Source organism: Myxine glutinosa, chromosome 7, assembly GCF_964187855.1.
Source record: "Myxine glutinosa chromosome 7, kmMyxGlut1.1, whole genome shotgun sequence".
In the NCBI taxonomy this organism is placed as follows: domain Eukaryota; kingdom Metazoa; phylum Chordata; class Myxini; order Myxiniformes; family Myxinidae; genus Myxine; species Myxine glutinosa.
Genome location: NC_136267.1, coordinates 122,551,124 through 122,567,296, shown reverse-complemented (window position 1 = coordinate 122,567,296; position 16,173 = coordinate 122,551,124). Strand labels below are relative to the sequence as shown.

Here is a 16,173-nt window from a genome sequence, read left to right as displayed (position 1 = left end):
ACATCCGGAATCTTGGCATCATCTTTGACCAAACCCTCTCCTTCGACAAATACACTAAACAGATCACAAAGACAGCCTTCTTTCACCTGAAAAACATTGCCCGTCTCCGTCCATCCATCTCCTCCATGGCTGCAGAAACCCTCATCCACGCCTTCATCACCTCCCATCTGGACTACTGCAATAGCCTCCTCTATGGTTCACCCTCAACAATCACCAATAAACTCCAATACATTCAGAACTCCGCTGCCCGTCTACTCACCCATTCCCGGACCCGTGACCACATCACCCCCGTCCTTTACAAGCTTCACTGGCTCCCCATCTCCCAGAGAATCCAGTACAAAATCCTCCTCTTGACCTACAAAGCCCTCCATAACCTGGCCCCATCCTACCTGGCTGACCTCCTCTCCAGACACACTCCCACCCGCAACCTCCGCTCTGCTGGTACCAACCTCCTGACCCCCCCCCCCCCCCCCAATCCGGACCAAATTCAGATCTTGGGGGGACAGGGCCTTCTCCATCGCTGCTCCCACCCTCTGGAATTCACTACCTCACACCATCAGAGACTCCTCCTCACTCACCACATTCAAAACATCACTCAAGACCCACCTGTTCAACACTGCATTCAACATTTAACCCACAGCATCTAACCCCTGACTATCTCCTCTCCTTCTCCCTCCTTTGTGCTTTGAATATTTCCCTATTGATTCTTCTTTTTTTGCAATTGTTTTTATGTTTTGCTATGCATTATGTTTTGCACTCTGTCAAAGCGTCTTTGGGCTTCCTGAAAAGCGCTATATAAAATAAATGCATTATTATTATTATTATTATTATTATTATTATTATTATTATACGGACCATTAACCCACACTATCCTCATTTTCCGCTCAACTCACACTATCCTCATACCCCTTAATGGCTTAACCCACACTATCCTCATACCCCTTAATGGCTTAACCCACACTATCCTCATACCCCTTAATGGCTCAACCCACACTATCCTCATACCCCTTAACGGCTTAACCCACACTATCCTCATACCCCTTAACGGCTTAACCCACACTATCCTCATACCCCTTAACGGATTAACCCACACTATCCTCATACCCCTTAACGGCTCAACCCACACTATCCTCTTACCCCTTAACGGCTTAACCCACACTATCCTCTTACCCCTTAACGGCTTAACCCACACTATCCTCATACCCCTTAATGGCTTAATCCACACTATCCTCTTACCCCTTAACGGCTTAACCCACACTATCCTCTTACCCCTTAATGGCTTAACCCACACTATCCTCTTACCCCTTAACGGCTTAACCCACACTATCCTCTTACCCCTTAACGGCTTAACCCACACTATCCTCTTACCCCTTAACGGCTTAACCCACACTATCCTCTTACCCCTTAACGGCTTAACCCACACTATCCTCATACCCCTTAATGGCTTAACCCACACTATCCTCTTACCCCTTAACGGCTTAACCCACACTATCCTCTTACCCCTTAATGGCTTAACCCACACTATCCTCTTACCCCTTAACGGCTCAACCCACACTATCCTCTTACCCCTTAACGGCTTAACCCACACTATCCTCTTACCCCTTAACGGCTTAACCCACACTATCCTCATACCCCTTAATGGCTTAACCCACACTATCCTCTTACCCCTTAACGGCTTAACCCACACTATCCTCTTACCCCTTAACGGCTTAACCCACACTATCCCCATACCCCTTTACCCACACGATTCCCATACCCCTTAAACCCACACTGTCTCCATACCCCTTAGCCCACACTATCCCCATACCCCTTAACCCACACTATCCCCATACCCCTAAACCCACACTATCCCCATACCCCTATACCCACACTATCCCCATACCCCTTAAACCCACACGATCCCCATACCCCTTAACCCACACCATCCTACTACATGAAATTCCCCTTTTCTGCCACTCGTTTCGATATTGTTACCTCTGCCACTGAATGTGGATGAAGGTTATGTTTTCACCCCTGTTTAGCTGTTTGTGCACAGGATATATCAAAAAGTTGTGGATGGATTCGCCGAAATTTTGTGGAGAGCTTGGGTATGCGACAAGGACGAAATGGTTAGATTTTGGTGAAGATCCGGATCTGTATCTGGATCTGGATCTGAGAAGTGTATGAGTGATAATTATCCACCATTGAGAGATGGGGGCTAAAACTGATATATAGCACGCCATCTCAAAATGTTATGGACAGATTGGGACAAAACCTGGTGAATGAGTTGGGTAAGTGACAAGAACAAGCCGATTAGATTTTGGTTCAGGTCTGAATCCAGATCCGACCTATCAGTGGGTACATAACGTAAACTGTTCATCCTGGCAGAGGTATGTGCTCTACCAAGTGGTTTTCTAGTTTTTCTATGTTTATGCAACATCTTATCATGTTTTTCTCACTTGTTCCTCATTTATGTTTACCCCACACCCCCTCCTTACCCTTCCCGGCATTCCCTCTTGTCCTCCATTGGGCATAAAACTTGGCTGGAAATTTCACTTCAAGCTTCGACAGAACACGGACTTATTTAAATAAGCCGAAGTTTTGAACAACTGCTCATGTTTCCATCACAAGGTTCTTCTTCATTATTGTTGCTGAGGTGTTGATGTATATTTTATTAACTTAGCAAGGAACCCATCCTTGTACTCATGGGTTAATTCCCCCACTTTTTATGATGGCTTTGGTGTATTTTATTATGCTTTGTAATACCAGCTTCCACCAGGTGCAATTATGTGATGCACATTTACATGGAGAGAATTGTGTTGCTCCTCCCACCTCCCTGAACCCCTTTGGACTATGATTTAAAAAAATCTTTTGCATCAAGGGAAATGTTACATTTTGATCTGCAGCAACCCTCTTCTGGTGAAACCGACAACATCAAGACTCTCTGCTCACCTTCACTATTTCATTCCTCTTTTTTTTTTGTTTTTTTGTTTGGTATACATCGAGGCTCGTGTAAGAGCTAACTGATCACAAAAAGACAAACTTTTCTCCCGCCTCTGGAACAAACTCCCACACTCCCTTCAATCCTACTCCTCCCTCCAGGTCTTCAAAACAGCTGTTCGCCACCATCTCTTATCTTCCCCCATCCAAAACCTTGACCTTTTCTACCCCCGTTAATTCACCCCAAAACCACCTCCTTCAAATTCCGTTTTCTTTCCTGAAATCCCCTGTCGTGTTAATTTGTTAATCCCATGTAACTCGCCCCAGCGCCCTGTCTTCCACAGATCTCCCGATGTCCCTGTTCACTACTGTTGTTGTGCTTCCCTCTCTCTCTCTCCCCTATTATCTCCCGCTCCCTTTATTATATGTTCTATGTGCTAGCTTTTATACCAAGTATTTTTTAAAAAAACTTATTCAGAGTAGACTTGAACCTGTTGCTTCATGTGCACTCTGGTTTTGTTTCAACAACCTTTTTCTTTTGTAAAAACACAAAGCATTGTGAGTGCATATCTAAGCTAAACATAGCCGCATCATCTTTGTGAAATAATTGACTTTATTGCTCCATCGAGTTTTATTACTTGCAAAATCGAAGATTTTTCAAGTATATTGGTCGGTTCCGTTTGTGGTTCTGTCTGTCTGTTTGTTTGTTACCGGCATACAGGCCACAATTCTAAACCGATCGTCACGAAACTTCACCACGTTGTATAAGTCGTCCCAATTGAGAAGCCTATTGATTTTGACGTCAAAGGTCATCAAGAGGTCAAATTTCTAAAATCGCCATTTTAAATCCGATTAACTTGAGAATTGAATAGCATTTGTATATCAAGTCACTAAATTGGGAAACATGCTATTTTTGAGGTCAAAAGGTCAAAGGTCAACTTACGGTCAAATTTTAAAAATCATCAATTTTCATCTAAAAAGCCGTCAATTCTCAACCGATTGACTTGAAAATTGAACAGCATTTGCATATCGAGTCACTAAATTGGGAAACATACTATTTTTTGCGGTCAAAAGGTCAAAGGTCAACTCGAGGTCAAATTTTAAAAATCATCAATTGTCATCTAAAAAGCTGTCAATTCTCAACCGATTGACTTGAAAATTTAACAGCATTTGAAGACCATATAATTATAACCAGGCTAAGTCACATTTTAGTCATTTCGAGAAAAACGTGAAAAATATTTTGAAAAACGTGAAAAACGTGAAAAACGGGGAAAAAAAATAAAATGTGACTTAGCCTGGTTATAATTCTATGGTCTTCATTTGCATATCGAGTCACTAAATTGGGAAACATACTATTTTTGCGGTCAAAAGGCCAAAGGTCAACTCAAGGTCAACCTTCCAAAATCATTTTTCATCTGAAAAATCGTCACTTTTCTTCCTATTGACCCGAGCTTTGTTCAAGATTGTCAATTTTAATCTTGATGAAATGGACAATTTGCTGTATCAATGGAATTTTTTTTCTTTGGGAGGGGAGGGGGCATATTTTGCAAGTATCGTGCTCCGCATGACGTCTTCTTGTTTGATTATTGGTTTTTGGTTTGTGTACTTTTTTTGATTTTGCTGAAATAAGGTTGATGCAGCTTTTGTTTGTATATTTATAACAATTTATTATCCTCGTAATAGCATCTTGAATGATTATGTTTGAACTTGTGTTTCCTGTAGTTATCATGAAAGCATGTATTAGTGGGAAATTGTGTTTGTGAATGCAAGCATTGGATAAAACGGGCTTCGTTGTAAAGGTGAATATGAAAAGTTAGAGATGAAACTTAAGGTTATGGGTTCTTTACACAGTTAGTAGTTTACTTTATACAGTATAATTACTTTACATGGTTTAGTTTACACAGTCTAGTTTACTTTACACAGTCTAGTTACTTTACACAGTCTAGTTACTTTACATAGTCTAGTTACTTTACACAGTAAGTAGTTTACTTTACACAGTCCTGTTACTTTACACAGTCAAATAGACTTTTGGTGTTTCTATTGGCAATGTAGATGCATCTAATAGGGCACAGATTAGAGATTAAGCAAGAGCAAACACAAGGATGGATATAATAAACTGTCACCAGGATAGTTTATTTGAGATGTGTGTGGATGTACATCTCATTGTGAATAGCCTTGTGTTGGTCTAACTGATTAATTTTGTTTATATACATTAAAGATAATGAATCCAGCCTGATACAATTGTCTTTTTAATTCTCCTGGATACCTTCCAAAGCTAATTTCAATCGAATCTTTTCCAAGTCTGTTGGTTTTCGTTCTTTCTCTGTATTACCTCTGTCACCAAAGGTGGACGGGCGTTATATTTTCATCCCTGCCTGTTAGTTACTTGCGAAATCGAAGATTCACAAGTACATTGGTTGGCCTGGTCTGTGATTATCTGTTTGTCTGTACGTCAATCACCTACAGGTCAGAATTTTAAACCAATCTTCATGAAACTTCACCAAATGGTATCGTTGCTCATAAGCAAGAAGCCTATTGATTTTGAGTTCAAAAGGTCAACATAGGCCAACATAGGTCAACAACTTAGATGTAATTTCTAAAATCTTCAATTTTCATCTGATTGACATGAAATTTGAATAAGATTTTCAGATCAGGTCACTGAATTTAACATTAGGGTGCTGACTTGGGATCCTAGGATCCTGAGTTTGAATCCCGGTCGATCGTTGAATTAATGCCAAGGGGGTTGACTCAGCCTGTTAAATCCTTCCGAGGTCGGCAAATTGAGTACCAGCTCACTGGTAATTGGGACACTGCATAAGCGCCACAAACGCACTTCCAGAAAATTGATGCAAACCGGTAGCCGCAGGCTGCAAACGAAACAACAACAACAACTGAGTTTAACCACCAATTATTTTTGAGGTCAACATAGGCCACAAGGTGGTCAATATAACATAGGTCAATAACATCGGTGCATTTTCTAAAATCCTCCATTTTCATCCGATTGACTTGAAATGTGAACAGGATTTGCATATCGTGTCAATGAATTCAACCACCAGTTATTTTTTAGGTCAAAAGGGCAGGGGCTTTCAGCAGCATGGACTGGGAGACTTGTAAGGATAGAGGGAACAACGAATGGAGAAAAATACTGGCAAATCCTTCAGGAGAATCTGCTTCAGAGTAGAAAAGACCTCAGACTGCCGTGAAGATTTACGTTCCAACAGGATAATGTCTCCAAGCCTCCAGCCAAAGCAACACTGGAATTACTTCAGAACAAGAACTTGAAAGTCCTTGAGTGGCCCAGCCAAAGTCCAGACTTGAATCCCATTGAGTATCTGTGGAAAGACCTGAAGCTTGCTGTTCACCGACGCTCCCCATCCAACTTGACAGAGCTTGAGCAAATCTGCGAAGAAGAATGTGAGAAACTTCCCAAATACAGATGTGCAAAGCTGATACAGACATACCCAGAAGACTCGAAGCTGTAATTGCTGCCAAAGTCATTTCTACAAAGTATTGACTCGGTGAGGTTGAATACGTATGTAAATTCGATATTTCTGTATTTCATTTTCAATGAATTTGTAAAAATTTCTATTAAAAAATCTACTCTGACATTATGGGGTGTTACGTGTAGATCAGTGACAAAAAATCTAAATTTTATCCACATTAAATTCAGGCTGTAACATGACAAAATGTGAAACAAGTACAGATACATTCAAAGTACACCGCCCCCATGCCAAATAAATAAATATCCTCCAGCACGGCAATGCCGTGGTGCCTTTGGCGCCCGGCAATACCGCCGTGCAGCTCATAGACACTGTATTGGGAAGGAGAGGTGTACAATAAATTGATTGATTAATTGCATAATTGAAATCAACAAATAATGATCATACAATCTTTTCTTAGGCAATTGGCTAATAGCATACCGAAACCACCAGTGCCTCATCCGAAGCTGTAACCTTTTGAGAAAATTTATTAAATAAGGCATAAATCGAAAAAAATAAAATAATTAATTGATTAATCAATAAATAATTACTCGATTAATTGATTAATCAATAAATGAAAAATATCCTTTATAGCCACATCACTTGGTCACTGTCGTGTCCAAATATCAGTTTCCTAGCTCAAAAGGTGCCTGAGATATTGCTCAGAAGAGAAAGGAAATAAATAAGTACTTAATTAATCGATAATAATTAAATAATTGATTAATCACATCTGGTGATTTATAAAGCAATTGTTTAATCAAAAAACAAAAAAATACCGTTTTTGCCAAAGCACTTGCTCACTATTGTGCCGGAATTTCTGCTTCCTAGCTCAAAGGATGGCTGAGATATCGCCCGGACAAACAAACAAACAAGAAAGAAACCAGAGTGAAAACTGAGTACTCCCTTTTAGTCTGGGGTGCAGCAGTGTCAGACCCCAACTGGGGACCCCAACAAATGTTCAAGGATTGAACTCACACTCGAAGACAGTGACATGCATTACACATTATAAGTTATTTTGTTCAGTGCAATGTTAATTTCATGTGATATTACAGACGTTGTTGCCAGTAATTTTTTATTTTATGTTCAATTATTTTGTTCAGTTAAAGTTTAATTTCATTTTTTCTACATACTGGTCACTAATCTATCCAAGTTCAGCTGCGTAACGATCATTGTTTTGTTGGCTTGTCATCCTGTGTACATTTTGTTTAAAAAATCATTTTGCTGTTTTGTATTTCTTGTGTTACAAGTACTTTCTTTTGGGGTACAGGGTTCTGTTAAAATTAAAAAGATGCCTTGGCCAGGATGTTTAATAAAATGGACATAAACTACCATGATGCTAAATATACGGTATGTCTCCAGGATTTTGTAGAGTAAGGGTAATAAAATCACCACAGATCCATTGATTTTAGTTTGATTTTCAGAATGTTTACTGTGGAATGACTATAATGTTTGGTGAAAAGAATGACACATTGGCTGATGTCATAACTCAGGGCATAGTTGATTACTAATGAAGTAAAGATGAAAATAATGAAAAAATGCAAAAAAATCGGGGGCGCTTTTGCATAAAAATGATTCTAAATCATTTGGAAAGGTTTTGTAAGTGTATTTCTCAACTTGATGTTGTCAACACATGTGTTCTGCGTATCCGGGATGCATTTATTGACAGCCTACACAACCCACTGAGGATTTTCAGAAAAAAAAACATTTTTCACATTTTTCGGTCAAAAAATAAAGGCTGCATATACAAAAATGGCCACAAGTTTTTTTCGCAAGGTTTCCGGCAGAGCAGACCTCTCATTCAGCGGACCTTAATGTCCAAATTAATAGAAAAAACACAAACAAAAAGTATAGCATACCATGTCAGGTCCAACCCATTTTATTGAGCTTTTGAGCCTGTGGATCCCTGACTATTTCAGCGTGCGTCATTTACTTCCATAGGCCCATGACAATGACGTCATGCAGCGCCTGAAGATTGCATTGGAAAGGAGCGGTGTACAAAAGTCAAAGGGTGTGAATACTTTCTGAAGGCACTGTAGTGCCTCCAGGCGACCCACCTTGATATCGTGCCCATGTGCATCCACAAGCCCCAGATATCACCTTCCCATCACTGTTAATAAGCACCCAAACCAGATATTGTGTGTTCCTCAAGGAACATCTGACTCCCAGGTAAATATTTATGGCACAAGCTTTGGGTATTTTGACGTCGTGAAGATGTCTTTTCTCAAAGAAGTGGTAACCATTACTTTGTGGGTAATGCTGCATTGTCTTTCCAATTACAGACATCCATTAAATAAATCGCCAAGCTTGGCATGTTTACAGCAGGTACTCTCAGAAGGTTCACAGTCCATTTAATGGCAGTGATGGCCGAAGCTTTGTGTATCACGTGCCCGTCCACAGTTCTCCGTAGCTTGCGCTGGTCCACTTTGTCAGTAGTCTGCTCTATGGGCAGCTGCAGGGAGGGTCTCAGCCCTGTCTGCGAACTGGGAAAGTTCTCCAACTCTTTTGTTGTGCACAACTACACCATTTTCTCTCAGGTACACTACATGACCAGAAGTATGTGGACTCCCGAACATCACACATCTCATTCCAAATTCATGGGCATTAATATGGAGTTGATCCCCCCTTTGTTGCTATAACAGCCTCCACTCTTCTCTTCTCCACTCTTTTCTCCCACCTCTGGAACAAACTCCCACACTCTCTTCAATCCCAATCACCCCTCCAGGTCTTTAAAACGGCTGTTCACCACCATCTCTTATCTTCCCCCATCCAAAACCTTGATCTTTTCTACCCCCGTTAAAACGCCCCTAATCCACCTCTTTGAATCCCCAGATTCTTTCCTCGGGTTCCTAGATGTGTTAAGTTGCTTTATACCGTGTACACCTCCCTCCTCTCCCAGCCCTCCCCCTTCCACAGATCTACCGACGTCCCTGTTCTCTTCTGTTGTTGTGCTTGTGTGCTCCCCTCTCTCCCTCTCTTGTCTGCCACTCCCTTCATTGCATGTTTTGTGCATCTGTGCATGTTTTCATGTTCAATGGGTTAGCTCTTCCACGAGCCTCGATTGTGTATACAAAAAAAAAGGCTTTCCACTAGATGTTAGAACATTCCTGTGGGAATTTGCTTCCATTCAGCCACAAGAGCATTAGTGAGGTCGGGCACTGATGTTGGGCGATTCGGCCTGGCTCGCAGTCGGTGTACCAATTCATCCCAAAGGTGTTCAATGGGGTTGAGGTCAGGGCTTTGTGCAGGCCAGTCAAGTTCTTCCACACCGATCTCAACAAACCATTTCTGTATGGACCTCGATTTTGTGCATGGGGGCATCGTCATGCAGAAACAGCAAAGGGCCTTCCCCAACAAAGTTGGAAACGCACAATCATCTAGAATGTCATTGTATGCTGTAGCGTTACGATTTCCCTTCACTGGAACTAAGGGGCCGAGCCCAACAACAACAACATGCATTTTAAGGCCATTTTCCCTGCTCGAGCGAGGGTTAGCCTTGCGGTCCCCATGACAATCTTCTCCATTTTGCCATATTTTCTGCATCTCCCTTGTTAACCCCCTTGCCCGCATTTCTTTTTCCTCTCTCCCATGACAATGACGTCATTTTCGACCATCTTTAGCCAAGTCTTTCTCGGTCTTCCCCGTCCTCTACTTCCTTCTACATACATTTCCATCACTCTTCTCAACCAGTCACTTTCATCCTTCCTCAACACATGACCAAACCATCTCAACCTGTTCCTCTTCACAGCCCGAACCATGAAAAACAGCCCCAGACCATTATTCCTCCTCCACCAAACTTTACAGTTTGCACTATGCATTCGGGCAGGTAGCGTTCTCCTGGCATCCGCCAGTCCCAGATTCGTCCTTCGGACTGCCAGATGATGAAGCGTGATTCATCACTCCAGAGAACGCGTTTCCACTGCTCCAAAGTCCAATGGCGGCGATCTTTACACCACTCCAGCCGACGCTTGGCATTGCGCATGGTGATCTTAGGCTTGTGTGCAGCTGCTCGGCCATGGAAACCCATTTCATGAAGCTCCCGATGAACAGTTGTTGTCCCCCGTCGCACAGCGTAGCGAAAGGGGGACTATGGCTTTCCCCTCCGTCCGTGTGTCCGTCCGTCCGTGTGTGTGTGCGTGCGTGTTTGCGTGCAGGCGTGCGTGCATGCGTAAGCGAAGGACCGCATTCAAATTTGGTGTGTGGGTGCAACCCACGTCAAAATCCAAGATGGCCGCCGCCATGTATGTCTGATGCCATGTATGTCTGAACATTGTGAGATGAATATCTTGAAAAATAAGCGAAGTACCAACTTCTAATCTGGTGCGTGGGTGTATCTAGGCATAAGGAAGAACGCTTTTGAAAATTGGGTCGCCACGTCAAAATCCAAGATGGCCACCGCCATGTATGTCTGAACCTTGTGAGCGGAATATCTTAAAAAATAAGCGAAGTACCAACTTCTAATCTGGTGTGTGGGTGTATCTAGGCACATGGAAGAACGCCGTTTAAAATTGGGTCGCCACGTCAAAATCCAAGATGGCCGCCTCCATGTATGTCTGAACCTTGTGAGCGAAATATCATATCATAGCATGTTTTCTGCGTCTTCCACTTTGTCAACTCACATCACTTCACCGATGGGGGACCTAGGCGTAACGCTTGTTGTACTGACGTTGCTTAAGGAGGCAGTTTGGAACTCAGTAGTGAGTGTCGCAACCGAGAATAGACTCGGCCATCCCTTTCTATGAGCTTGTGCGGCCTACCACTTCGCCACTGAGCTGTTGTTGCTCCTAGACGCTTCCACTTCACAATAACAGCACTTACAGTTGACCGTGGCAGCTCCAGCAGGGCAGAAATTTGACGAACTGATTTGTTGGAAAGGTGGCATCCTATGACGGTGCCACGTCAAAAGTCACTGAGATCTTCAGTACGGCTTATTCTACTGTCAATGTTTGTTTACGTAGATTGCATGGCTGTGTGCTCGATTATACAGTCACGTGAAAAAGTAAGTACAGTTTTGTAAAGTTTTGTAAAGTTTTGACTTTTTCAACATATTTCAACATACAGCTATTTGCTCTTCATTTCAACAATATTGATAGATAAATGTAATATAATATAACAAATATCATGAAACATTTACATTTTGTAGTCCATTGTATAATTTAAATAAACATAAATGCAAATTTCGCATGTGGAAAAAGCAAGTACACCCCATGAAATGTTTTTTAAAATCTTTTTAACATATGTGACATATCAATATTTGATCATCATTTAAACAGTATCTACAGATAAAGGTGATCTAATTGAACAAAAAACAATATAAAATTGACTTTGCAATAATGTATTCAACAAAAAATTAACAGAGATGCCATTTCCTTCTGTGGAAAAAGTAAGTTCACCCTTCGCTTTAATAGGTGGTATTGCCCCCTTTGGCAGAAACAACCTCAAGTAGGCGTTTCTTATAACTGTCTACCAGTTTCTGACATCGACTGGGAGAAATTTTTGCCCACTCGTCCATGCAGAATTATTTCAGCTGTGAGATGTTTGAGGGGTTTCTTACATGCACAGCTCGTTTCAAATCCCCCACAACATCTCGATGGGATTTAGATCCAGGCTTTGACTTGGCCATTCCAGAACCCTCCATTTCTTTCTTTTCAGCCATTCCTTGGTGGATTTACTGGTATGTTTAGGGTCATTGTCATGTTACAAGGTCCACCTTCGGTTGAGCTTCAACTTTCCGACAGATGGCCTCACATTATCCTCAAGCGTCCTCTGGTACAATGAAGAATCCATAGTGGATTCTATGATGGTGAGCTGCCCAGGCCCTGATGCAGCAAAGCTGCCCCAAACCATAATATTTCCACCACCATGCTTTACAGTTGGTATCAGGTTCTTGTGGTCAAATGCTGTCTTTGGTTTTCGCCAAACATATCTTCTGGTACTGTGGCCAAATAGCTCTACCTTTGACTCATCTGTTCATGTACCTTTGACTCTACCTTTGACTCATGACATTCTGGGGTTCTTAGAGACTTCTTTCAGCATCTTGCAGTCTGCTCTCGGGCTGAACTTGCTGGGGCGGCCTCGCCTGAACAAGTTTGCAGTTGTTTGGAATCTTCTCCACTTGTAGATGATCTTCCGGACAGTCGAATGATTGATTTCAAATTGTTTGGAGATCTTTTTAAATCTCTTCCCTGACTCGTAGGCATCTATAACCTTCTTTCTGAAAGCCTCAGAGTGCTCTTTTGATCTAGGCATGGTGACGCCGCACACTTCAACAACAAAGAGCAAACCAAACGAAATGTCTGAGGTTTAAATAAGACAGGTTCCTCCAAGATCCTCTCTGACGATGTTCTAATCATTTGCACCTGAGCTGGTGCACCTGATTCTAATTTTAGGCATTTGAAGTAGTGATAAATGTAGGGGTGTACTTACTTTTTCCACATGCGAAATTTGCATTTATGTCTATTTAAATTATACAATGGACTACAAAATGTAAATGTTTCATGATATTTGTTATATTATATCACCTTTGTTATCTATCAATATTGTTGAAATGAAGATCAAATAGCTGTATGTTGAAATATGTTGAAAAAGTCAAAACTTTACATGGGGTGTACTTACTTTTTCACGTGATTGTATATACCTGTCAGAAATGGGTGTGGCTGAAATAGCCGAATCCACTAATTAGAAGGGGTGTCCGCATACTTTTTGTCATGTAGTGTATTTTTGGAAGTCTTTGAGTTCGTTTTGGAGCTTGGTGAGTCATGTTAGCTGATGAAATTGATAAATCACGGCATTGAAGATCTCAAAGACAAATTTTCTTAATACATTAGATATGAATTGGCCTACATATAAATCCTTACCTCACACCAATGATATATGATGCCCTGATCGCCATTGTTGCTAAGGAGCAAGCTGCAACCTTTTCCCTGTCTTCAGACCTTAAATAAATCACAAACTGGTCAAACACATGGAATATATTGTTACGGATCTGGGACGACGGCACTCCCCTTGCCAAGGGGGGTTAACCCCTTGTCCTTTATACTGGCCGTCACCGACCCTGAGGGTATGACGTCACGCCCGGTCAGCGCTGGGTAGGGTATTAGGCCTATCCGTCCTATGACCTAAGTACCGGCGCCTTCCGGAACGCAAGGAAACACCCCCGCCCGTGCCGCAGTGTAATTTGATTGGTTGCGCCGAGCGAAGCGAACTGCGGCGCGAGCCGTTTAACAATCACTAACCCGATCCTGAGCGTTGGCCGAAATCGCACCACAGGAACTCAATGTGGAAATCTCTAAAACGATCGGATGAGGAAGAAGAAATCAAAGAATGGAGGAACAGATATTTATTAACTCCTATTTACACAACCAAAGAAACCAAAGGAGAAGGAAAGAAACGAAAGTAATTTACAGAAGAAGAAGAAGACACAGTGCAATCCTTAAAAACAAGCTTAACTTATGCCCCAGACAACACAGAAGACAGACGACGAGCAGACTTACACGAATGGGGAATGAAGGCAGGAACGAATGGCTGGAAGGAGAGGAAGGTTCAGCTGGACGCAGGCTGGAGCTTGATCCCGCACGGGACGTCGGGGCTGGAAGTGGACGGCCACCGACTCCACCGCAATCTGGTTCCCGCGTAGCAGCGCGTCAAAGCTGTGCGCGCGCAGGGGCTGGTTGGAAACAGCGTCTCCCTCACTCGTACTCCCGCAGTTTGCGCGTCTCTCTTCACAGAACTCTGGTCACCTCTCCACAGAACTCTCCTCCAAAGTGCTTGGTTCGTGCTCCCTCACTCGTCTGACTCCCTCAATCATCTGCCTCCCTCAATCATCTCCGGTGGGGGCTCATGCAACGGGTTTTATAGGCCACACCCTCGAATCTTCCTGAACCTCCTCGAAGTTTCTTTCCTCCGCCCTCTCAGGCCAAACCCCTCATGCTTGGTTGGTTGATCGGGGCTGGCTCACTCCTCCTCCTAATGACGAGGTGGGGCCACACCCTTCTTCCCCGAGTTAGAGCACATGGCATGGCGGCGAATGCAGTTGGTAATGCGGTTGGCAATGGCGTTTTGGGGCAATTGAAAGGGGATTCTACCTTATTTGATTTGGTGCAACGCAATGAACTAGTGGAAAAACAGAGCCTTATACTGACATATAATAATGACATAACTATTGAGGGAAGCCTATTATTTGCTACGTGATGCGATGGACTAACTAAGGTGCAAACAATTAACAGCCAATTAAGGGGAAATGTACACGGGGAGTTATTAGGGATTTTAATACTAAATTTGATAAAGTGAAGGTTCTAAAAACCGCAACAATATCTTTCAATCCTGACAAATCTCTCTCGCTATCTCTCCCCAAAAGGACCGTCTGGCAAACCTTCCTATCTACTCAACAATCCTCTTGAGGAAGTTCAGCCATTCATACTCCTGGGTCTCACGATCAGCCATGATCTTTCTTGGGGAAAGCACATTTCAATATTGGCCTCTAAAGCCAGCCACCGCCTGGGCATCCTCCATTGTACAAAGTCCTTCCTTGGCACAACTGAACTCCTATCCACCTACAAGGCTTTCATCCACAGCTTTATAGAGTACTGCTATCCCATCTGGGCTGGCTCCCCTGCCTCAAATCTTCCTCAGCTTGCAGCCGTGTAAACAAAGACCTTTAAGATTATTGGATTCTCCCAGGATGAAGTTGAGTCTATGGGCCTACCATTTCACTATCACAGACAGGTCGGTTGCCTCTGTTTACTACCGCCTCCTTTCTGGTCTTGCACCCTCTGCTCTTTCCTTGCTTTGTCCCCACGCATCTCTCCCCGACCCCCAGGTTTCTGCAGGGCTCACACAGTCCACCATCATCCCCCTTCTGGTGAAACTACCTCAATCAAGGGTCACTACTCACCTCCATTCATTTGTTCCACTTCTGTCCCGCCTGTAGAACCAACTTCCTCATCCTTTTAAATTGCATTCTTCCCTTTAGGTCTCCAAGACAGCTGTTCACCACCATCTCAGATCAAACGCCAATCCAAAACCATGATCCTTTCTACCCTCGTTCATCCACACACCACCCCAATCCCTCCTCCTTCCAAATTTACATTTCCCTTGTGAGAGTTCCCTTCTGTATCCATCTCGTCATCCTATCCCCATGCATCCTCACCTGCCCCCCCCCCCCCCCCATTCCTCCCCTTCACCCATGGCATGTCTGCCTCCCTCTATCTTGGCCTTTTGCTCTGCTGCTAGTGTTTCTCCGCTGATCCCTTTGTCCTGTTGTATCCTGATCCTTTCAGTGTAGCATTACTAGGTCTTCCACGAGCCTCGACTACGTATACAAAATAGAAAAAAGTTGTTGATGGCTGACAAACTGACATGGGGAGACGAGAGAAGCCCAGAAATAAGGAAAGGATTGGACATAAGGTGATGTTGAGGCTAACACAAATGATGGAAGGGAGGAGCAGCACTGGACCCAAAGCAAATGAAAGGGCTTCAGAGATGGGAAAAGGGGAACGGAGGATTGGAAATGAGCTGTTGCGATGTATTTAGGTCGACAAATAATAATCTCTATTATCTTTATTAATTATCAGAATCTTCTTCTTCTTTAACTGCCATAATTATTTCCACGTCTGTGGGGTTGACCAGCGGAAGCTTGGCCCAAGTATTTTACGAAGTAAAAGAGCGTACGTTACATCAAGTAGGAAGAGTAAAACGTACGTTACATGAAGAATGACTGTGGGGAATGTAAACAGGAAAGAAATGCAGTCACAAGGGTAAGGAAGGTCTACAAAAATTG

General features: G+C 42.8%; 1 protein-coding gene and 1 long non-coding RNA gene across 3 annotated transcripts in view; one reads left to right on the top strand and one right to left on the bottom strand.

The window, feature by feature from the left end:
* LOC137431488 (uncharacterized) overlaps positions 1–5,150 on the top strand; it is a 40,677-nt gene extending 35,527 nt beyond the window's left edge. For both annotated transcript variants that reach the window (XM_078782239.1, XM_078782240.1), the window contains one exon: positions 2,542–5,150. In XM_078782239.1, the coding sequence (XP_078638365.1) occupies positions 2,542–2,571 (30 nt within the window). In that variant the 3' untranslated portion in view covers positions 2,572–5,150. The remainder of the gene's footprint in view (positions 1–2,541) is intronic.
* Positions 5,151–5,811: 661 nt separating this feature from the next.
* Positions 5,812–15,536, bottom strand: LOC137431489 (uncharacterized). The gene is made up of 2 exons (XR_010985281.2): positions 13,889–15,536; positions 5,812–6,319 (listed from the first exon to the last, which is right to left on the bottom strand). It is a non-coding gene; the product is annotated as an uncharacterized LOC137431489 (long non-coding RNA).
* Positions 15,537–16,173: the final 637 nt, after the last annotated feature.